General features: G+C 42.3%; 1 protein-coding gene across 1 annotated transcript in view; it reads left to right on the top strand.

The window, feature by feature from the left end:
* Positions 1 to 25,014, top strand: part of DNAH9 (dynein axonemal heavy chain 9) — a 378,462-nt gene that overhangs the window by 234,062 nt on the left and 119,386 nt on the right. Inside the window, exons 46-49 of the mRNA XM_010376130.2 lie at positions 2,604 to 2,746; positions 3,122 to 3,283; positions 3,477 to 3,710; positions 15,117 to 15,377. Coding sequence (XP_010374432.2) covers positions 2,604 to 2,746; positions 3,122 to 3,283; positions 3,477 to 3,710; positions 15,117 to 15,377 — 800 coding nt within the window. The remainder of the gene's footprint in view (positions 1 to 2,603; positions 2,747 to 3,121; positions 3,284 to 3,476; positions 3,711 to 15,116; positions 15,378 to 25,014) is intronic.

Here is a 25,014-nt window from a genome sequence, read left to right as displayed (position 1 = left end):
ATTTCTAGGTGTTTTACTCATTGTTCTATTTATTCACCCCAGTGTCAATTTCACATTGTTTTAACTAAGATAGCTTCATAAGGAGACTTGATTTCCAGTGGAACAAATCACTCTTTCTGGTTCTTTCTCAACAATGCCATTTTTCATCCTTTGCTTTTCCATATCAATTTTAGGAAATATTTGTCAGAATTAAGAAAGAAACCCATTTGATTTCTTATTGAAATTGCATTTTTAGGAAAGTGGTGATACCTCATCATCCCGCCATGAACTCAGTATTTCTCTCCATTTATTTCTGGTTTCATTTATTCCCTTCAATAGTATGCTGTAGCTTTCACATGAAGATCTAGCTCGTCCCTTTGTATATTTATTACTTACCTGCTTTGTGAGGGGTGTTTTTGGTGTTTTAATTGATAACTTTTCAATTAACAATTTGTTTTTGCTGGGTACAAAATGTGATTTAATTTCCAGTATTAATTTTCTATCCAACAAGCTTGTTGTTAAATGCTCTTATGAGTTCTGGTTGTTTACATGAATATTCTCTTAGATTTTCTAAGTAGAAAATTAGATTTTGAACAGTAACAGTTTTATTACATCCTTAACTATCCTTATACATTTATTTTATTTTTTCTTCACTTTTTGCACAGTTTGGAGCCTCCTATATAATGATGACTAGAAAATACCATAGCAGTCATATTTGTCATATTCTTGATTTGAAAGATAATATTTTATTTTACTATTAGGTATGTTTGCTGTAGGTTTGGGGGTGATATCTATTATTAAAGAGAAAACTCATTTATTCCTAGTTTGCTAGCAGTTTTTAGAAACCTTATGCATCCATTTCAATGTCATATTGTTTTACTTTGTTAATCAATTAATGTAGTAAATTATTTTCATAGTTTTTTTCTAGTATTTCTCCTTGAATTTCCAGGACAGGGTTTACACTTGGTCATCATATACTAATTTATACATATTTAGTTGGGATTTTAAAGATTGTTATTCATCAGGGAGATTAAGCATATAATTTTACTTTCACATACTGCATCATTAATACAGTGTTTTCATTTAACTTTCAGATATTTTGCCAATCTTGTAAAAAAAAATAATAATAATAAGGTGTAGTTTTAATATACATTTTCATTACGAGTGAGATTGACTGTCCTTGTTCATTAACCTAATTTGTACAAACAAAAAGTAACTAAGTGTAGTTTTGATGTATATTTCTGTTACTATGAGCGAGGTGAAGCATCTATTAATGTTCAACCAAAATTTTTATTTCCTTCACTGTGATCTTTCTTTTCATATCCTTCACCTCATCTATCTATTGAATTATTGATTTTTTTCTTTATTTGTAGGGAATTTCTTTACATATTAAGATTAACCATTTTACTATAACATATTTTCTTAGTTTATTCTTTGCGTTTTGCTCTTATTGCTATACTTTGCCGGTGATATTTTCGTCATGAAATATTTTTATTTTTCTGCAGTCGGATTGGTCAATTTTTATGCATTCATGAAATTTATTTTTCTTTTAACATAGGTTGATTCAGATACAGTTAGAAAATCCTTCCCCACTCAGAGATTATTTCCCCCATTTTTTCTTTTATTTTCCTGCCTTTTTTTAGTTAAATAATTGATCCAGTTGGCATTTACTCTAGTGTGCTGTATAAGATCAAGATCTGGCCAGGCGCGGTGGCTCATGCCTGTAATCCCAGCACTTTGGGAGGCCGAGGCGGGTGGATCACCTGAGGTCGGGAGTTCGAGACCAGCCTGGCCAACATGGTGAAATCCTGTCTCTACAAAAATACAAAAAAATTAGCCGGGCGTGGTGGTGCGTGCCTGTAATCCCAGCTACTCAGGAGGCTGAGGCAGGAGAATCACTTGAACCTGTAAGGCAGAGGTTGCAGTGAGACAAGATCGAACCACTGCACTCCAGCCTGGGCAACAAGAGCGAAACTCTATCTCAAAAAAAAAAAAAAAAGAATAAAAATAAAGATCAAGATCTAACCATAATCTTTTCAGATCCCAGTTTTCCTAATGTAGTACCATATATTGAATAGTTCATCTTTTCCCCGTCGATTTAAGGCGTGCTGCCTATCGTGTACTAAATTCCATGAAGCCATTCTACTTTCTCCCCATTTGCTCTCATAAACAGTGATAGCTTGCTCTTGTTAAATATATGGACCTATCTGTATGTTTGTTATGGCCCTTTTTACCGGGGGTCTTATAGCTATTTTTGATCCTATTAGCCATGTTTCCTGCTAAATATTAAACTCCTGGAGGGCACAATACAAAAAGGTCAAAACAGTAGTTAGGAAACAAATGCTTTGAGAAAAAGAAAAGAAGACAGTTGAAGGTTCTTGTGCTACCAACTGTCTACCCCAGGACAACAGGGTACCCTACCCTCTGTTCCAATCATTAACATACTCATTCTTCTGCCCTGGGTTTGGAGTAGACGTGGTGTCTGTCCAGCTTCACCAGCAAGAGAGTTGGTACATGGCCTAAAAACCACTGACCTGTGTCCTAAGGTAGGATAACTTCCCATGTCTGATTGCATCATTTAGTGAGATGCCAAGGCTGCCTATCTGTGCTCCTTTTTTTCCCAGGGGAGATACCAGATCTCTACTCTGATGATGAAGTCGAAAACATCATAAGCAATGTGAGGAATGAAGTCAAGAGCCAGGGTCTGGTTGACAACAGAGAGAACTGTTGGAAGTTCTTTATAGATCGGGTCCAGCGACAGCTGAAGGTAAAGAGCATTTACTGACAGGGGCAGGCAGAGACCCGAGATGATTCATGGGAGCTTCCATTGATATTTTGGGCACAACTGTTCTTATTGATTGTCTAGTGTGGGTGTTGAGTGTGCGGCACCCTTCTCAGCCTGAGCACAGTTGCCAGGACACCCTTCTCGTCTGCTTTAAGGGCAGCAGCATCCCTTGTGGATCATGCAGTCTCAGCATTTTTGATCTCTTGGTTGGTGAGGCTGGCTAGCATTTACAGATATTGTCTCTGTTGGATGTGCTTCCCAATCTTCCGGGAGCTAGAGAACCCAAGGCCATATCTGCCTCTCTGTGAGTATTTCTCTGATGCCTTCCTGGTTCTCCCCACCCTTCTGACTTCTCAGGTGACTCTCTGTTTCTCCCCTGTGGGGAACAAGCTAAGAGTCCGCAGCAGGAAGTTCCCAGCCATTGTGAACTGCACAGCCATCCACTGGTTCCACGAGTGGCCTCAGCAAGCGTTGGAGTCTGTCAGCCTCCGCTTCTTGCAGAACACAGAAGGCATTGAGGTGAGAGGGAAAAGGAGACACTCCTAAGGGTCCTTCCCAGATGAGGGTACAACCAACTCCATGTCCAGGATGTCAGGATTAAAGATCAAGCTAAGTTTCCACATGGTGGAGGAATGGGTGGGGTGAGGGGTGAGCAGTTGCCTCTAATCTTCAACATGAGATAATCTTTTCATTTCTTGCTCTTTGGTTTTAGCCCACAGTAAAGCAGTCGATTAGCAAGTTCATGGCCTTTGTCCACACAAGTGTCAACCAAACATCCCAGTCTTATCTGAGCAATGAGCAGCGCTACAACTACACAACTCCCAAGTCCTTTCTGGAGTTCATCAGACTCTACCAGAGCTTGTTGCACAGGCACAGAAAAGAGCTCAAGTGCAAGACCGAGCGGCTAGAGAACGGGCTGCTGAAGCTGCACAGCACCTCCGCCCAGGTGAGCAATGTCCCACTCCCTCCACCTGCAGGGGACTTGGAGCCGAAGCAGCCCTTTCCAGTGAACTGGAGGGCTCACAATCAAGATCTGAAAAATATTTATAGTTTTCCAGGGACTCCCATGTCATCAGTATCTATTATGTTCTCACGTATTGCTTTCATCCCTTTTTTCTTTACATTGTAGGAGAGCTCTTCAAGTTTGTTCTTATCCATAGTAACAGTATCCTTACCACCAGAAACAGTCCAAAAGTTCAGGCTGAGTTCCCCAGCAGAAGTGCATATCCCCCACTCAGGTCTGATCCACCCCCTCTCATTGCTGCTGGAATCCCCTGAAGCACCTCTTCCCTCTTCCTCTTTGCAATTTCTTCCTTTTCCTCTCCAGTTCACTTCCCTTCCATCCTCAAAACCAAAAGAAATGAATGGTGAAAAGAAATGGGAAATGGCTGCAGGGTTGTACCATTTTTGTTTGTTTTGTCTTACTCCGTTATTTGTCAAAGAGCCATTGGAACCTCAGTTTTTCAAAAAAATCCTGTCTCATTTCATGCATCTCTAAGTAGTTATCTATCTCTGAGTAGTTGGCCATTGAAAGAAGGCGCCTTTCAGCCGGGTGCGGTGGCTAACGCCAGTAATCCTAGCTTTGTGGGAGGCCAAGGCAGGTGGATCATGAGGTCAAAAGATTGAGACCATCCTGGCCAACATGATGAAACCCCATCTCTACTAAAAATACAAAAATTATCTGGGCATGGTGGCAGGCCCCTGTAGTTCCAGCTACTCAGGAGGCTGAGACAGGAGAATCACTTGAACCCAGGAGACAGAGACTGCAGTAAGCCAAGATCATGCCACTGCACTCCAGCCTGGGCGACAGAGTGAGACTCTGTCTCAAAAAGAAAGAGAGAGAGAGAGAGAGAGAGAGAGAGGGAGAGAGAGAGAGAAAGAGAGAAAGAAAGGAAAGAAAGAAAGAAAAGAAAGAGAAAGAAGAGAGAGAGAGAGAGAGAGAGAGAGAGAGAGAAAGAAAGAAAGAAAGAAAGAAAGAAAGAAAGAAAGAAAGAAAGAAAGAAAGAAAGAAAGAAAGAAAGAAAGAAAGAAAGAAAGAAAGAAAGAAAGAAGGAAGGAAGGAAGGTCCCTGTCATCCTGTCCTTGTTGTTTTTCTGTTTACTCCTCCAAATGGAACAGGTTTATTTCAGTCAATTTGCTCATCTTCCCTTGGGAGTTGGGGCCAACTCTTGCAGCTGCTTCGCCTCTGCTCACGCCCATCAAATACTGCCTCCTCGATGACCCCTTTCTATTTTCTCTTCTTCAGCAGCAGAGCCAGCCTCTCATTAAGGTGGTGAAATTTCATGAATTTGCACAATTAAACTGAAATCGTGATCCACCTAATTCTTGGACATCACATGTTCCTATAGTTATCTGAGCCTTTCATTTTGCCTTTGGAATTGTTCTATTGAACTTTCTCCTTTTGGCTTGTCCTTTTGCCCCTCTTCAGTTTCTTGATTCAGAAGTATTAAATGTACCTAAAGGATTTAAGTTCATTTAGTGGGATGCAGTGAGCCCTCGCAATCTATACACATAGTCTTTCTTCTGCTCAGGAAATGGTCCTTCTGTGATATGGTTTCACTCATCAGATCTGGTCTCTCCTCTGGGAGCAATAGTCAGTTGGATGGGGTCCCCGTGCCCTGTATCTATTACGTTCTCATGTGTTGCTTTCATCCCGTTGGCTTTTTTTCTCTACACTGTCGGAGAGCTTTTCAAGTTCACCCTCACCAATACTAATTTAATAGTGTGTAATATTGCTTCTGAAGCAGAAGCAATGAAGACTTTGCAATGAAGACTTTAATTATGCCATTGAATTTTTAATTTCCTAACAACCCTTTCGCATTTTATCTTTTTCTTTTTTCAGTGCATCCTATTGCTTTTTTTATTTCGGCCTGTTTTTCTGCTACAGTTTCACAGAAACTATCCTATTGATAATGCCAGACAGGTTCCTCCATGTTTTTCCTAGGTCTGGTAATGGATCATTTTCAGTTTTGTCTTATTCTCCTTCCCCTTCACCTTCTCCTTCTTCTCCTTCTTCTTCTTTTTTCGTGCTATTCCATTCTTTGCTCTGTAGTTTTATATAGACCCTTTTTTCTTCTTTATTTACCTTCAGGCAACATGGGATCAGTTCAAACTCAATGTTTGCCAACAAATGCCATGTGCAAATTATCTGTGATGCCCCTGTCTTTCCCTTTGTATGATGATGAAAACCCCTTCTTAGGATTCCAGTTCAGGGCAGGGTAAGCTACACAGACCCCAGTCTAGGTCCTAGGAGTTTACTTTTGCTATAGAAAGGTAATATCTTTTCTCCTGATCACTTTCTGTTTGTTTCAATCTCTGAATCTGTAGCAAAGAGCATAGAATACAATCTCAGAATGCAGTACTACCAGATTTTTAAAAACATCTTCCACCTCCCCATTGTCCTTCCTCTCTTCACCACCTATCATGCCCTCACAACATTCTCCACCAGCCCTGTTCTCCCTCCTATCTGTTTATCCTCTGGGAATTGCTGGCCCATCTGTGTGAAGAATGGTTGCCAGGAAGTAAGAGATAGGAAGAGTACTTTGATCCTCTCATGGGGCAGAACCCAGTATTCTATTTTGTACGGAGCCTGGGTCTTTGAGCAGAGACTGTAGAATGCACAGTTTCTGTGTTACTGTTTTAGGTGATCTCTGTTTAACAAGGAGATGCCTGGCTATACCATTCAGTGACTCCAGCTCTAGCTGCACACAGTGGAGAATCCTCCCAAGTCCTGGTCTTGCCAGGAGCCAGTACAGGTTCTTGTCTTTGCCACACAAAAGAATTTGAAAGCAAGACCAAAGTGATAGTATATAAGCTTTATGCACACACTCAAGAGAGGAATGCCGGCATGCTAAGAAGAACAAACCACGCCCAACATGGAAGGCTCACATACTATATGGAAAAGCATAATGATGGCACAAAATATTCTATAATAAGGGAAGAGTTTTCTGGGAAATAGGCATGCAATTCCCTGAATCAGGACTTTTCTTGACTAAATATGGTTAATCTGGAACTATCACAGTGTCAGGTGCATGATGGGAGTGGGAGGTTTCCCCATGGAAATTTTATGGTAATAGGGACATAATGAAGCCAAGGGTTGACAGCTGGTCAGGTTTTTGGCCGTCTTGGATTTAACCAGTTTCAGCTGGTTTCTTCTTTGTTACATTCTTTTCTGTGCCTAGAGCAGGATGTGTGCAATCTGTCTTTATTGTTAAGCCTGTTGTAACAGTTCCTTTCTACTAGGGGGTGGGTCTTTGTGCTAACCTGTTTGGCCTCGTTTGCGTTGCTTTTGGTTGCCTGCAAGTAATCATGCTGATTCCCTGCTAACTGCCTGCCTCATTGGCATCAGATTCAGCATCTGAAACCATCAACAATGACCTTCTTATGTTATATTCTCTACTTCAATGAATGATACTTCTATCTATCCAGTTCCCTAGGCCGGAAGCTGGGGGCTAATTTTAGACTCTTCCCTTTCCTCAGTTTCCACATTTAAAAATTAATAAATTCTCTATGTTTTCTAAATATCTCTCAATTCTGTCCTCTTAAGTCTTCCTTTCTTTCTTTCTTTCTTTCTTTCTTTCTTTCTTTCTTTCGTTCGTTCGTTCGTTTTTTTCTTTGACACAGTCTCGCTGTATCGCCCAGGCTGGAGTACAGCGGCATGATCTTGGCTCACTGCAACCTCCGCCTTCCGGGTTCAAGCGGTTCTCCTGCCTCAGCCTCCCCAGTAGCTGGGACTACAGGCACCTGCCACCATGCCCAGCTAATTTTTGTATTTTTAGTAGAGACGGGGGTTTCCCCATGTTGGCCAGGATGGTCTTGATCTCTTGACCTCAAGTGATCCCCCTGCCTCAGCTTCCCAAAGTGCTGGGATTACAGGTATGAGTCACCATGCCCAGCCAAGTCCCTACTTTCAACGTCTTCATTTACATACTTCTTACCTGGATGATTTCAACAAACTGAACTCTCAATCCAGCAGCACCCACTACCTCTTGCATCACCCACTATGTGAGGCCGTTCTTGCATTGCTATAAAATACCTGAGGGTGGGTCATTTGTAAAGAGAAGAAGTTTAATTGACTCACAGTTCTGCTGACTGTACAGGAAGCATTACACTGGCATCTACACGGCTTCTGTGAAAGCCTCAGGGAGCTTTTACTGATAGAGGAAGGCGAAGGGGGACTAAGCATCTTACATGGTGAGAATGAGAGTAAGACCAAGAGTTGGAGAAGAGGTGCCACCCACTTTTAAATGACCACATCTCACAAGAACTCACTCACTCTCACAAGGACAGTACCAAGGAGATGGTGCTAAACCATTCATGAGACCTATAAGACCTATACCCCTATGTTCCAGTCACCCCCCGCCAGGCCCCACCTCCAACATTTGACAATTTGACATGAAATTTCTCAGGGACGTATATTCAAACTATATTACCCACACAGGCCAAAGTTCTTGGGATCATCCTTGGTTCTCCTTCTTTTTTTTTTTTTTTTTTTTTTTTTTTTTGAGACAGAGCTTCACTCTATCACCCAGGCTAGAGTGCAATGGCACGATCTCGGCTCACCGCAACCTTCACCTTCCAGGTTGAAGTGATTCTCCTGCCTCAGCCTCCCAAGTAGCTGGGATTACAGGCATGCACTACGACCCCTGGCTAATTTTTGTATTTTCAGTAGAGACGGGGTTTCATCATATTGGTCAGGCTGGTCTTGAACTCCTGACCTCAGGTGATCCACATCCTTGGTTCTTCTTACTCTCCTCTTACTCTCACACACATACCCAAACCATGAGAAGATCACTATTGACTCTGACTTCAAAATATGCCCAGAATCCCACCTTGTCTCACCCGTTTCAAAGCACTGCTGCTGAGTCACGGATATCTTTTACCTTCATAGCGACAAGACCCATCTAACTAGTTTATTTGCTTCTACTCTTGCCCCCTCTGTAGTCTATTCTCAGCTGAGCAGCCAGAGTGGTCAATTTAGAACATAAATCAGGGGCTGGGCATGATGGCTCACACCTGTAATCCCAGCACTTTGGGAGTCCAAGGCGGGTGGATCACCTGAGGTCAGGAGTTCAACACCAGCCTGGCCAACACAGTGAAATCTTGTCTCTACAAAAATACAAAAATTAGCCAGGCACAGTGGCGTGTGCCTGTAATCCCAGCTACTTGGGAGGCTGAAGCAGGAGAATCACTCGAACCTGGGAGGCGGAGGTTGCAGTGAGCTGAGATTGCGCCATTGCACTCCAGCCTGGGCAACAAGAGTGAAACTCTGTCTCAAAAAAAAAAAAAAAAAAAAGACAGTGCCCGAACGTTGTGGGCACTCGTTAAATATTTGTTGAATGAATAAATTACTGAATGAATAACATTCTGTTTAGTTCCCCAGACTGTATGCTAGTGGCATCCTAGACCAGCACTACCCTTGCGTATTTCTGCATCCTTTTCTTCCTCAGTTCTACCACACTGTGCCCTAGAGTCCAACAGTACTCTTGCAGTGCCCCCAAAACTCTACAACTTGTTCACATCTCTGTATCTTTACATGTACCCCCACCTTGTCATCACTTCCAAGACCTGAACAATTTGTTCCCCACTGCTCCAGAAGCCCTTTCTAAACTCTGAGCAGTTATGCATTCCCTTCTCTCTGGTTCCATCCTTGAATTATGTCTCCTCTCCTGCATCTATCAAGCTCTGCTGCTATTAGTCCTTCAAGGGCAGAGACCAGGATTCATTTATCTTTTAGCATCAGGAGCTGACACATGGCAAACACCCTACAAATGGGTGAATAAATGGATAGGTGAATAGATGATGGGTGGAGAGGCAAATTAACACTGATCAGTCCCAACATCACCTGCGAGCTCAGAGTGGGGATGGGGGATAATTCTCGGCAATATTGTGCACATGGTATTCATTCCATAAACACTTAGCAATGGTTATAGTAATGATTCTTCTAGTAAAAATGGTATCTATGGTTCCTATCTCTGTAATAAACTCTTAATCTGCAGTTGTTCCTTTGGTATAAAAAGACCAAAGTGTACCATCAAAATAGTGGTATAAGGCTAAGGACTTGAGTTATTTTGTGTTGGTATCCTACTGCTTGATTATGAGAGGTTTTGATGCTGGTAATCTGGTGGGAGGAGGCAAAATGAATGTTATAGCCTTAGCTCAGATAAAAGACAAATCTATTTAGCAATGATAATTGTGTTAGAAGTAGTAATGATCATTGTAATAGTGATGAAAATTAACAATTATATTGTAAAGTTCAGGAACTTATTTAATTACTTACTTACTTGCTTATTTATTTATTTATTCATGTATTTTTGAGACTGAGTCTCGCTCTGTCACCCAGGCTGGAGTGTAGTGGCCTGATCTCGGCTCACTGCAACCTCTGCCTCCCAGGTTCAAACGATTCTCATGCCTCAGCCTCTGAAGTAGCTGGGACTACAGGCATGTGCCACCACACCCAGCTAATTTTTGTATTTTTAGTAGGTCTCGCCATGTTGGCCAGGCTGGTCTCAAACTCTTGGCCTCAGGTGATCCTCCTGCCTGGGCCTTCCAAAGTGCTGGGATTACAGGCATGAGCCACCACACCTGGTCAAAGTTCATAAACTTTAGACTTATAATTTCATTCTTAGAGCTGATCATAAATGTAACTTTATTTTTCTGTAGCTGAATTCAACATGGCTCTGGATCCATCTTATTCATTTAAGAGTAGAAAGCTCTTAATATTAATCTTGCATTGCATTGTGACGTAGTCACATCAAGTTAAAAACTTAGTCTTTGGGGGGCAGTCAGTTCAGAGTTAAAACTCTCCCACAGGCCTGTTTCCCTCTGGAGGGTCTTTTCCTCCCTCTGTGGTGGGCTTGGGTTTCCAAAGGTGTGACGAAACATCCTGGCGGACCCCTCCAGTTCTCACTGGCTCTGGTGACAAATGCTGGTCCAACCAGATCTGGAGGTGGCATCTTCTGTTTTTGCATCAGTGTCAGCTGAAGTCTCACAGCTGGTGTCATTGCTTCCTTTCTCTTGACATTGCCAGGTCCCCCTTTCCTGACTTGGGTTTCACTTGTCCCTCATTGGCATTGCTCAGAGACCACAGTCCTCCCAGCACCTACATCTAACTCAGGTGTAGTCATGAGGAAGAGAGGGTTGTTGGATTGAAGAAATGTTTATAAAAGACCTGAAGGTCATTGCCATTTGCCTGCATATAGGACTTCATCCACACATCTGTCAATCTGGAAACTTACATTCAGTTTATCTTGGGGTTTTCAAAGAGTCTCAGGTCATCAAACTTACCTGAAGTTGCAAGTTTCATAATTCATGATGACGCATTAAGATTCTTTTGGTTGTAACTGAAAATTCTAACTCAAATTCATTTAGTGAGAAAAAACTAAAAATGAAGGGAAGATGGGAAGGGATGGGAGGGAAAGTAAAGAGAGGAAAGAGAAAATCTTGAGATTACATGATGTAGTTATCAAGACCTTTTTGATGGCAACCAATGAAAATCCAACTAAAGTTGGTTTAGGCAAAACGACAAAATAAAATGAATGAATTAGTTCGTATAACAGAAAAGTCAGAGATAGAGTTTAATTTGAACAGGGCTGGAGCTAGAGACTTGCATGATATTCTGTACATCTTGGTTTTCCCATAGCTGAAGAATCTCTGTGACTTGGATACTCTCAATGGGCAAGGCAGGATCAAATGACAGCTGGAATAAGCCCCAGTGAAACTATAAGGATTTGGAAGTGGGAGTTCTCCAAAGGAAACTTAAACTAAGTAACCAGAATAAAAGTGAACATTTATTAGGCAGGCAAACATTACAGGCATAGGTAGGACATCTGTATCTAAAAGGAAAGCTTCCTTGAAATGCAAATTCATATCAGAAAGTGTTGGATGACTATATGGACACAGAGTAAGCAGGAAAATATCTCTATGTTTCTGTTTTAGTCCAGTTTATGTTGTGCTAAAGGAATACCTAAGGCTGGGCAATTTATAAAGAAAAGAGGTTTATTTGGCTCATGGTTCTGAAGGCTGTACACAAAGCACTGCACCAACATCTGCATCTGATGAAGGCCTCAAGCTGCTTCTTTCCTTGGTGGAAGGGAAAGTGGAGCTGATGTGTGCAGATATCACATGGCAAGAGAGGAGGCAAGAGAGAGAGGGGAGGGAGATGCCAGGCTTTTTAAAAATAATCAGCTTTCAAGGGAACTAATAAAGTGAGAACTCACTCACCCACCCCCACAGGAAGGGCATTCATCTCTTCATGATGCTCCCACCTCCATGACACAAATACCTTCCACTTGTCCCCACCTCCAACATAGGGGATCAAATTTCAACATGAGGTTTGGAGGGTCAAATATCCAAACTGTAACAGTCTCCAGCCCTCAGTGGAGTAGTTATTGCTGCTGATTGCCCTGGGCTGCTTCTCCTTCTCTGGCACCAGTGATGCTATCCCATCTTTCCCCAAATCCTAGAGCTGCCTGAAGAAAGAGAGTTCTCCCTCATAGGCAATGCAGGGTAAACACTCCTTTTCAGTTCTTCTAGTTCCTTCTCAGTTTTATGCCCAAGCTGACTGGAGCGCTGCAGAAACACCGTGGGAAGCCTGACTGCTCTCTTTAGCGTCATGTGCCTGCTTCCTTGAAGAAGGGAGGGTCACCCACCACCACTGCATTGTCACCCCACTCAGTCAGCACCATTTACTATGGTCCCGATTCAGGGGACCAGCAGGGCTGAGGAAAAGCGTCTCTTCTGTATTTATGGCATGCTCCCTCTCAACCTTCCCATCCAAGTGTGGGCGTGTCTAAATAAAGAGATCTCCAAAGTATAGCTGGGATGTTTTAAATAAGGGAGAAGAGAAAGATCTAAAGTAACCATTTCAACTTCCCATTCTATTGCAGAAGAACCATAAAATGAACCTGAGTTATGCGTCCTCTGAAGCTTGGTTGGGGGAGCCCTAATTCTGACTGATGGGACCTTCCTGTCACTCCATGTCATGGTTTAAGAGCTGTGAAGCTCCTATTCACAGTGCTGGTGGTTTTTACCTTGGGCCTGAGGTCATAAGCCATATCTGCAATCAACAAAACAAAACAACAACCAAAAAAAAAAGCCACTTCAATTTTCTCAACTCTCCCAAGATTTAAAAAGGAACAAAAAGTTACTGGTGTGTTTGCTGACTGGAGTGATTATGCCGCTCAATCATTTTGATTTACAATTGCATCTTTGTCCCTGTAGAAATAACTCTCTGCAGCTGAACAACGGGAGATGGAAACGGATTAACCTTTCAACTCGTGAATATAAGATGACTTGTAGGGAGCAGGCCTCCATTTGAGGTTAACACAATGTCTCCTGTTTCTGTGAATACACAAAATTAAAGAGCATTCTCTTTTTTTCCCTTTCCTTTTCTTTTCTTTTGATCTGCCATGAAAAGGGAGTTATCAGCAGTGTCTACGCCTCAGTTTTATTTTTCCCCTTATGCATTTTGCATCACAAAGCATTTGAATCTGTTTGACGTGTTCCAGGAGCTCTGAAGTAACCTTTGGTTGTTGCGTGAAATAGACTACAGAAAAATGAGAGGCAAGAGGCCGTTCTGGAACGTAAAGTTTATGGGCCATATTGCAAATACAAATAGCTTCTTTACTTTCTAGAAATAAATAGGTCTGTGTTTTTCCTTTGCATCTGAAAAGGCCATTACACTAGGCCAATGACACTCAAACGTAGACGGGCATCAGAGTCACCGCTAAAACAGATTGCCACCCCCAGAATTTCTGATTCAGTACATCTGGATTAAGACTTGAGAGTCTGCATTTCTAACAAGTTCCCAGGTGATGCTGATGCTGCTGGTCCAGGGATCACATCACTCAGCTGATCTGAATGTAGATCGAAAACCGTCCTTCCCTCCCAGCTCATGAGCAGAATAGACGTTTTCTCAGGTGCTGATATTCCCATCACTTTATTACTGCCTCCAGGTGACATATGACTTCAGAGGCTGGGCTGGATGGGAAACTCAGCTGGCCTGGGCCACTGGGACTCTTACTGTTCCACTTTAATCTGGCCATCTATTTCTAGTAAGGATTGTGTAAATAAATGAAGACGAATTACATGAGAACAATCAAAGGCTATTTATTCACAGCTGGCTCTAGCAAGAAAGTCAGCCACCATCACTTGTGCTTAGCCACTCAAAGGCAGGCAGAAAAGTAGAAAAACTTTATAGTAAAAACAGGGAAGGCTTCCAGTATGCCCTGCGGTAGGCGGGCTCACTGGAAGTCCAGTGTTCTACGTGATTGGTTAGGGGAGCATGTTTGGCTTTCTCTGGTTGGTCCACGGTTGGAAGCAGGGATAAAAATTAAGGAAGTTGTTTATCATTAATCAAGTCCTGGCCATTTGGAGCCAATTGCTGTAGGAGTTTTTGTTTGTCTTCCTGGAATATTACTAGAGATAGAAGTCCAACTTCCTACAAGTCTGACTTAGCAAGCTGGCTTCCTGGGCTGGTTATTGTAGAAAAGGGGTTGGTTCCTGGGCAGGTGGCTTCAGATTGTGGATCAGAGGTCAGTTTTTATATATGATCTGTCATTGTCCATTTGGACGTTCAGTCTCTCAGGATTCACAGTAGACATTCCCTTTTTGTGTCTTGTTTAAATCTTTGGCACACTCCACATTCGCCACTTTTAATTAAATTAGGGCCTACTCTGTGAAAAGTATTATGTTAAGTAAATGAAGCTTTATAAGCTATAGCTACCAATGTCAGCGAGAAGCACCTTAGCCATTTTGGCATCAAGGAGAAAGGTCAGGGCCGGGTGCGGTGGCTCACGCCTGTAATTTCAACACTTTGGGAAGCTGAGGCTGACAGATCACCTGAGATCAGGAGTTTGAGATCAGCCTGACCAACATGGTGAAACCCCGTCTCTACTAAAAATACAAAAATTAGCTTGGCTTGGTGGTGCATGCCTGTAGTTCCAGTTACCTGGGCGGCTGAGACAGGAGAATCTCTTGAACCCAGGAGGCGGAGGTTGCAGTGAGCCGTGATCACGCCACTGCATTCCAGCCTGGGTGACAGAGTGAGACTCCGTCTCAAAAAAAGAAAGAAGAAATAAAAAAGAAAGGTCAGGGCACATGTAATTTAGAATATTCCAGCCCATTTACGATGGTGGAGAGAGGACATCCAGAGTTCCTGGGAAAGAAACCCAGGTGGGGGAGCCTGGTCCCATCAGAGAGCACAGCTTTGTACCTTTGTATCAGGAGCTGTCATCTGTTCTGCTCCGCAGAGTTGGGTCCTCAGGTCATGCCCAACAGGCCAGTGACTAGTCCAGTGCCCACAGTCCCTCTGGTCATGACTCCTGATAAGTTCCGTGCTTCTCCAACACAGGTGGATGATCTGAAAACCAAGTTGGCCGCCCAGGAAGTGGAGCTGAAGCAGAAAAATGAAGATGCAGACAAACTGATTCAGGTGGTGGGTGTGGAGACTGATAAAGTGAGCAGAGAGAAAGCCATGGCAGATGAGGAGGAGCAGAAAGTGGCCCTCATCATGCTAGAGGTGAAGCAGAAGCAGAAGGACTGTGAGGAGGACCTGGCAAAGGCAGAGCCAGCACTCACAGCAGCGCAGGCAGCCCTAAACACCCTCAACAAGGTAAGAGGACTGTCTGCCATACCTGCTCATCCTTCAGGGGCTGGTAGACCCAGAGACCACCTTGGCATTCCCAAGAGATGCAAGGCCAGTGTTGGGAGGGTTTAGGGTGGACTCCAGCTGTCGCTGATTTACTCATTAAGCAAGCAAACATTTCTTAGTACTGTCTGTTCGGTTCCGTGAGCTACCAATGAAACCCGGAGATGGGAATCTTAGAACCATCTAGAACGTGAAAAGTCAGCTGATCCAAACTCCTCACTTCACATATAAGAAAACCAAGGCCCAGGGAGGAGGACAGACTAGGCCAGAGCCATAAACTTAGATATTAGAGCAGAGACTTGAATTTACATCTTCAAAATCCAGTCCCAGAGATCTTCCTTCTCCAGTAACCCAGGACCGTCTTGCCCGTTAGGTTCTGTGGGACACACGAGCCCTTTAAGGTTCTTTTGTTAAATGTTTAAGAAAAGACAATAAAATAAGATGTTAGCCTCAAAATATACTTTTTAATCTATAAAATCAAAATTGGTAAGTATTTAATTAAGTGGCAACCACATAACTGTATGTCAACTAAATTAAACTCATAAATTTACTCTGGAAGGAAGGTGGGGAGGGCATGAGGCTAAGCCACTCTTTTCTTTTCTCATTTTTCATTTTAACTTTTTTTCCCACTTGGATAACCACGGCTGAGAGGCAAAGGTGGAAGGAAAAAAGGGGGCAGTCAGACTCAAGTCATTATGAGTTGGCACCAGAGATGGACAGAAAGCTGCCCCCTTTTCTGTTGAGATGCTCACATATGTTTTTTGGAGATGCTCTACCAGTCACTGGGGACCTCACCCCTACAGACTGCTTTCTCTGCCTTCTCCCGAGAGTCTGGCAATTCCCTTTCTTCCTTCAAACGAAACACTTAGGCAAGTTCTAAAACAACCTATGGCGGCTCAGCCATGCAAGTGGCTCACATCTGGTCCACTGGAGATTCCCACACCACCTTTCCCCGAACAAGCTCTAAGAGGCCTCCCATGCTGAATACTCTGCCCACATGTCTCGGGGCTAGCCCGCTATTTGTATGCACTCTAGATTTCTGGGATATAAGTTAGACCCCAGTCCCCTGTGCCAGTCAAACTGCAGGAGAAACATGTTAAGCTCACTGAGTAGTCTTTTTGAAGTCCCTCCTTCCATATTTTCTGCGAAAAGTGGTGGCTGCTCCACATCCTCCCTTGAAGGCACAGTGGGTGGGACACACCAGTAGTCCTCATGAAAGTTGCCTCCTAATCTCTAACTTCCTGACTCTCTTATATCCTCAATTAGAGTAAAGGGTTGAAGAATCAAAAAAGCTCCTCTTCTGAAACCTTCTTGAATTCTGCATAGTCCCCTCACACCTCACTTTGGAATGTGGCATCTATTGGCTCAGGGCCTCAACTAGGCACATTGTAAAATCCTATTACGTATGGTTATAAAAACCATTATATTTAATGTGAGCTGTGAGTGCATTTTTGTATTTTTTATGAGGCGGTATAGGGAAACCCTAAAAGTAAGGGTGTCCAAGTCCAATCAAGTTCTTTTTTTTTTTTTTTTTTTTTTTTTTTGAGGCGGAGTCTCGCTCTGTCGCCCAGACTGGAGTGCAGTGGCGCAATCTCGGCTCACTGCAAGCTCCGCCTCCCGGGTTCACGCCATTCTCCTGCCTCAGCCTCCTGAGTAGCTGGGACTACAGGCGCCCGCCACCTCGCCCGGCTAGTTTTTTCTATTTTTAGTAGAGACGGGGTTTCACCATGTTAGCCAGGATGGTCTCGATCTCCTGACCTCGTGATCCGCCCGTCTCGGCCTCCCAAAGTGCTGGGATTACAGGCTTGAGCCACCGCCTAACTGAGCCTCTACTGCAATAAAAAAAACACAAAATTTCTCCAGTAGGAATTTGCTATATCATTGGGTAGGCCAGGATCAGAGGTGTTACCTGGCTGTGCCACTGTTTCTGAGCCTGAAGCTTTCCTACAGCCAGACGGGCTTCTCTCTGACCCCTCACAGCAACACTCTGCTCATCTGTAGGCCTTTGATTACACTGTACCCTCCCTCTTCCTCATTTAGGGCCCCTCTCCTTTCATTCCGTCTAAATCTTACCCAAATTTCAAAATCAACCTTACATTCCAGATCCTTGTCTTCTGTTTCTGATTTCCAGAACACAAAAGATAGAACCACTTTATTTACACACCTTCGTGTCTTGTTCACTGATCATTCCTTGCCAAGAAGACAAACGTCTTTCATAAGCTCTTTTGACACAGGCTTTATATTTCCTAAGATGACCATAGTTCAAATACTGGCTGCACTGCTTACTAACTTCATGGCTCTGGGAATAATTTTTTTTTTTTTTTTTTTTTGGAGACGGAGTCTCGCTCTGTTGCCCAGGCTGGAGTGCAGTGGCACAATCTCGGTTCACTGCAAACTCCGCCTCCCTGGTTCACGCCATTCTCCTGCCTCAGGCTCCAGAGTAGCTGGGACCCGCCACAATGCCTGGCTAATTTTTTGTATTTTCAGTAGAGACGGGGTTTCACCGTGTTAGCCAGGATGGTCTCCATCTCCTGACCTCATTGTGATCTGTCCGCCTCGGGCTCCCAAAGTGCTGGGATTACAGGCGTGAGCCACCGCACCCGGCCAACTCTGGGAATAATTGTATCTTCTCAGAGCTTCCATTTTCTCATCTGTGAAATAGAAGTAATGGTAATACCGTCCCCATTACATTGTTTCAAGGATTAAATGAGATTAGTGTGTGAAAAGTAGCTAACAGATGATAGCCACTCAGTAAATATGTGTTGTTGTTGGTGGTGATGGTGGTGATATTGTCATAACCAGAGTTATCACTTCTGTTTCCACAAAACTGCGAACAAAATGAACATTGATAAATACTGTTTGGTTAATTTGATTAATTGATAGATTGAAATAAATAATAGGTATGTAACTTGAGAAGTGATGGAATAGAATACTGAAAATCACACTGGATTTGAAGTCTAGACAACAGAAGTAAAATTCATTTTTAATAAGTACCTACTATGTGCTGGGTAATATGATAGATGCTATCTTCGAACTAGTGTATAGCTTGGTACAAGTCACTGAAGTCCTTGATTCCTCATTTTCTTTTCCCTATAATTAGAGAGGGACAAACAGGAATTAACAGGTTCTTCATGTCACTTTACACTCCCATCCAATCTACAAACTACTTTCAAGGTATATCCAAAATTCAAATGCTTTGGATTTTTTTTATATGCTGCTAACACTTGGGTCCAAGCCACCATCATCTCTGCCTTGAACTATGGCAATAGCCTCTAAGTTGCTCTCTCTGCTCCCACCCATACTCCAACACGGTCTTTGCCCGTTACAGCAGTCTGAGTAATCTTTTTGTAAAAACAGGTGTTTGACCATGTCATCTCTGTGTTCAGAATCTTCCATGGTTTCCCATCACATTCAGAATAAAACCCAAAGATGTCACCATAGCCTAAAAGGCCCTCCATTATTTTGCCTGTGCCACCTCTCCCGCATTAGTCACCACTCTTCCTTTTGCCATTCTACTCCACCTACGCCAGCCTTCTTGCTGGTCTTAAACGCTGCAAGCACAGTCCCACCCCAGGACCTTTGAACTAGTGCTTGCCTCTGCATGGAAGGTTCATCTTCCAAGTATCTCCATGGTTCCCTGCTGTTTTTTTTTTTTTTTTTTTTTGAGACGGAGTCTCACTCTGTCACCCAGGCTGGAGTGCTGTGGCTGGATCTCAGCTCACTGCAAGCTCCGCCTCCCGGGTTCACGCCATTCTCCTGTCTCAGTCTCCCGGGTAGCTGGGACTACAGGCGCCGCCACGTCGCCCAGCTAGTTTTTTGTAGTTTTTTTTTTTTAGTAGAGACGGGGTTTCACCGTGTTAGCCAGGATGGTCTCGATCTCCTGACCTCATGATCCGCCCGTCTCGGCCTCCCAAAGTGCTGGGATTACAGGCTTGAGCCACCACACCCGGCCCCTGCTGTTCTTTCAAGTGTTGGCCCAAAGTCACCTCATCAGGAAGCAAATAATAAAAGCATTCATTAATTTCAGAAAAAAATTAAGATATGCAAGAAAGAAAATTAATCCAAAGTGAACAATAGTTATATTCATGGGCATACTGAATGTTAATTTAACTAAAAGTTTGATATAACCATAATGGGGAGAGGGAAAGGAAGTCAGTAACGATAACTATGAATACTCAACATTCTACAGTAGCAAGTCCCTTGATAATGTCTTAAATGAAAAAGCAGGCCGGGCGTGGTGGCTCAAGCCTGTAATCCCAGCACTTTGGGAGGCTGAGACGGGCGGATCACGAGGTCAGGACATCGAGACCATCCTGGCTAACACGGTGAAACCCCGTCTCTACTAAAAAATACAAAAAAAAAAAAATTAGCCGGGCGAGGTGGCGGGCGCCTGTAGTCCCAGCTACTCGGGAGGCTGAGGCAGGAGAATGGCGTGAACCCGGGAGACAGAGCTTGCAGTGAGCTGAGATCTGGCCACAGCACTCCAGCCTGGGTGGCAGAGCGAGACTCCGTCTCAAAAAAAAAAAAAAAAAAAAAAAAGAAAAGAAAAAGCAGCAGCATAAGCATGTTCTTTATCAATAAGGAGTAAAATCTAGAAAGTAATGGTGGGTGGCTGGGCACGGTGACTCACGCCTGTAATCCCAGCACTTTGGGAAGCTGAAGTGGGCGGGTCATGAGGTCAGGAGATCGAGACCATCTTGGCTAACACGGTGAAACCCCATCTCTATTCAAAATACCAAAAATTAGCCGGGCGTGGTGGCGGGCGCCTATAGTCCCAGCTACTTGGGAGGCTGAGGCAGGAGAATGGTGTAAACCCGGGGGGCGGAGCTTGCAGTGAGCTGAGATCACCCCTCTGCACTCCAGCCTGGGCGACAGAGCGAGACTCCATCTCAAAAAAAAAGAAAGTAATGGTGGAGGAAATTGAAAGTGGTGACTTCTGGAGAGACAGAACTGGCGTGAAATGGGCATGTGTTTTGTTCCCAGCCTTGTAGCGGTATTACAGCTTGCAAACTACGTGCATGTGTTACATTAGCAGAAATAAAAATTAAAAAATTTCAGTGACTTGAGATCACAGAAGAAGGCATAGCCAACTGCCCAGCCTGGTAGGAAATAGGGAAGAGAAACCCCATGAAGCAGAGAGGATAAAGATGAGTATTTTACTAGATGGAGAAGGTGGTAGAAAAGAATATCCCAGGAAGGAACAACTTTTGCAAAGACCCAGATGAATGAAGAGTGTGGTATATCTGAGCTGTGGGTAGAGAAGTGGGTGCCTTAGAAGGTGGTGTGGCAGGGGAGGCTCTAAAGGTGAGTTGAACAAGACAATTAACAGTCCATCCATCACTAAGAAGTTTAACTGTAGACCAGTTCACAATCTACAGGTGGCAATTCATTACTGGGTTGCAACAGCGCTTTTTTAATGAAATAGAATGGTCCACAGTACACCACCTGTAGTAAGGGCAAATATTGCTTCATGAACCCAAGGACTCCTGGACTATCCTTAAACCCTTCTGCACTCACAGGACTCTGGTATTTAAGGGCCATTTCTCTGTTTTCTCATTATTTGCAAAGTTAACAATAAATCTTTAGCTAATACATAAAGAAGACCTATAAATCAGAGGTGGGTAGTAACTCTCTGCACACTTTAAGTCTCCATTTTGGCAGTTTTATTTTGTTTTTATAGCTGAACTAAAATAAATCCAGTATAACTTTTTCTGCCTTCATTTAGGAATGGTTTATCTTGCAATTTCATGGTCTTCCTCCCACCCCCTCAAAGTTACTTGGAATGTTCTATTTACTTCCCATGCATTTTTTTTTACAGTGAACTTATTTCTTCTTATACAAATAATAGGTAACAGCATTTTTGTTGTTGAAAATGACTCAAATAGTATAAAATATATAGGGTCAACATAAAGTCACCCTTACTTTCCACTTCAGCCCCTGACCTCTCCTAATGATAGCTCCTATAATAATTTGGGGTGTGTCTATTTCAGCAGGTTTTCTACACATTTATATTTGTATTAATGTACATATAAAACAAATCTCAAATACAAGTGGGCATTACCAAATTACTTCCCCTCCTGTTTATTGTATGTATTTAAGGTATGATGCTTTTGTTATGTATATACATAGTAAAATGATTGCCACAGTTGAGCAAATTAACATATTCATTACCTCACATAGTTATGTTTATGTATGTACGGTAAGAGCACCTAAAATCTGCTTTCTTAGCAAATTTCCCATATACAATAATATATGTTGGTGAAAGTGTGAAGAAATGGGAATGCTTGTGCACTGTTGGTGAGGATGCAGATTGGTACAGCTGCTATGGAAAACAGTACACAGAGGCTTCTCAAAACTTTAAAAATAGAAACAGCATATGACCCAGCAATCCCTCCTTTGGGTATATACCCAAGGGAAATGAAATCAACACCTCATAGAGATGTCTGCACTCCTTTATTCATTGCAGCCTCATTCCCAAAAGCCACAATATGGAGAAAACATAAATGTCCATCGACATTATACAAGACATCCTGCATTTGCAACAACACTGATGAGCCTAGAAGACATTATACTAAGTGAAATGCGTCAGACATAAACAGAAATACACTGTATGGTCTCACATATGGAATCTCACTTTCCCTCTTGATACAAGATTTTATTTCATGTCAGTACATGTATTGAAACCCCATTTGTTTAATGCTTCATAGTACTCTGTCTTCTAATAGTACTGCATTCTGTTTAATTATTCTTCTAGTTTTGAGCATTTAGTTTATTTTTTCCAACACAATTTTCCTTGTACGTATATCTTTATTGTTTGTGTGTAAGAATTTCTCTGGGCAAACAAGAAGTACAATTGCTTGACAGAACAACATGGTCGCTAAATAATGCCTCTCCCCCAAAGAGTTCCACATCCCAATCTCTGAAGCATGTGAATCTTGCCTCATATAACAAAAGTGACTTTGCAGATATCATTAAGTTAAGGATCTTGAGACGGGGATTATCTGGGATTATCCAGGTGGGCCCTAAGTAATCACAAGGGTTCAGAGAAGAGAGAGAAAAAAGGTCAGAATAAGGAAGTGACGTGATGACAGACACAGAGGGAAAAAAATATTGTGTGATATGGGGCCATGAGCCAAGGAATCAGACAACCTCTGGAAGCTGAAAAGGGTATGCAATGGATTTTCCACGAAAGCTTCCAGAAGGAATCAGCCCTCCCAACCGCTTGATTTTAGGACGTGTGACCTCCAGGATGGCAAGATAGTACATTCATGTTGTTTTGAGTCAGGAAGTTTGCTGTAACTTGTTATGGAAACAATAGAAACCTCTTAAAATAATATGCTCTTTTTTAAAAATACATTCTGCCAAATTTCTATCCAAAATAGCTGTTCTTGCAGTTCTGAACACTGCTTCTCCCACATCCTGGCCAACCTTAGATATTTTTAGTCACTTCAGTTTTACTCAATGAAATGACTTTTCAAATTCTCACTTTTATTTTAACTTTAAGTGGTTTCATTCTAATGAAACCAGGTGTTGATCAAAGAAAATGATCAAGGCAAGTCTCAATCATTTTAGGAGGTAGACATGCCCAGGAAAGAACATAGAGCCACGAGAAAAATGTGGTCCATGCTTTTTCCAAAGAGGCTCTGGGAACCTCAATGTTTAAAAGGAAAGGAGCAGGTATTGAGGAAAGAGAAAAAACGCTTTTTAAAGGGTGTGGGTAAGTTAAGAGGCAAATGGTTGCATCATTTTGAGTCTTTATTCAGCTGTTCACAAGTGAGAGGAGGGTAGGGGAATAGTCACTTATGCGTCCATCTAGCTCAGTGAATCTGCATTTTTACGTAAGATAACATAAACATAGGGCAGAGGAAGCAATCAGACATGTATTTGTCTCAGGTGAACAAAAGGATGATTTTCAGTTCTGTCCTTTGTCCCGTCCCTGTGAAGACAAGCTGTCAATTTACATCGTCAGGGTGAAATTCAACAGAACTGTTTTAGGATAAAATCTTGGGGTCCACAAGGAATTTCCTTTTGGGCAAATTGTGAGGGAAGTATGTAGCTTTTTTATCTTTGCAGCTATTTTATTTAGGAACCAAATGAGAGGCAGGTTTGTGTGACCCAGTTCACAGCTCAACTTTTCCCTTTGGCTTAGTGAGTTCGGGGTCCTGAGATTTGTTTTCCTTTCACATGGGCATCTTTTTAAATCTTTAGATTTCTTTTTCTGTTCATTACCTATTCAGATCCTATGCCCATTTTCTCACAAGGTAGTTTTCCTTCTTTTTATTTCCTTCCTTTCTTTTCATACAGTTTCTCATTATAAACTTTTGCTATGAGTCCCTTGGTATATATATGTTGTAATATTATTGCCAGTTTGTTATTTGTCCTCTAACTTAATATTAACAAGTAATAAAAAAGGATTTTATAATCTAATAATTTGGGGAATTCTAGGAGAAGTCAGCGTCTTCATTATAAGCTTAATACTAAAAGTGATAGATATAGCACATGAAAATAAAACCTCAGATTAATCTAACTTATTAATGGTGGTGTAAGATGTCAACATGAAATACTAGTAAGTTGACTTTAGCAATTTATTGAAACAATATGCCACCAACTGGTAAAGTTTTTAATTTAGTATATAATGCTATTTATGTATGCATACCCAAGCATACATTAAAAAGAAAAGCTTTGTAATCACTGTGTTAGTCAGGGTTCTCTAGAGGGATAGAACTAATAGGATAGATGGACATATGAAGTGGAGTTTATTAAGGAGTATTGACTCCTACCATCACAAGATGAAGCTCCACAATAAGCTATCTGCAAGCTGAGGATCAAGGAAGCCAGTCCGTGTCCCAACACCTCAAAAGTAGGGAAGCTGACAGTGCAGCCTTCAGTCTGTGGCCAAAGGCCTGAGAGCCCGTGGAAAACAACTGGTGTAAATCCAAGAGTCCAAAAGCTGAAGAACTTGGAGTCTGATGTTAGAGGGCAGAAAGCATCCAGCACAGGACAAAGGTGAAGACCAGTAGACTCAGCAAAAGTGGCTTTTCCCACCTTCTCCTGCCTGCTTTTTTCTAGCTATTCTAGCGGTGCTGGCAGCTGATTAGATGATGCCTACCCAGATTGAGGCTGGGTCTGCCTCTCCCAGTCCACTGACTCAAATGTTAATCTCTTGGCAACACCCTCACAGACACACCCAGGAACAATACTTTGCATCCTTCAATCCAATCAAGTTGACACTTCATGTTAATCATCACAGTCACCCTGAGAAATGTCAAAATGATATTTAACACAATTCAACATCTATTCCTTGTTAAAACTCTCAGTCAAGTAGGAATAAAGTAATATTTGAATACTTCGCTAGTAGATGGAAATCAACCTCAATCCAGGAGCAAAACCTTCCATCTAATGATAGAACCCAATAGGTACTGCCATTAACATAGAGAAAGTGCGATGACAACCCCCTTCAATACTATAATTTAAAAATGTGTCCTAGATTTCTAGACAATGAAATAATGAATTAAAAAATCTTAATCATATAAATGTTGTGAAATATCAAACATAATATTATTCATGGATGGCATAAAAAATAAAACAAGTGAAAGGGAAA

This window comes from Rhinopithecus roxellana, chromosome 19 (genome assembly GCF_007565055.1).
Source record: "Rhinopithecus roxellana isolate Shanxi Qingling chromosome 19, ASM756505v1, whole genome shotgun sequence".
Lineage (NCBI taxonomy): Eukaryota > Metazoa > Chordata > Mammalia > Primates > Cercopithecidae > Rhinopithecus > Rhinopithecus roxellana.
Note: the sequence above shows the minus strand (reverse complement) of the source record. Positions and strands in the feature narration are given on the sequence as shown.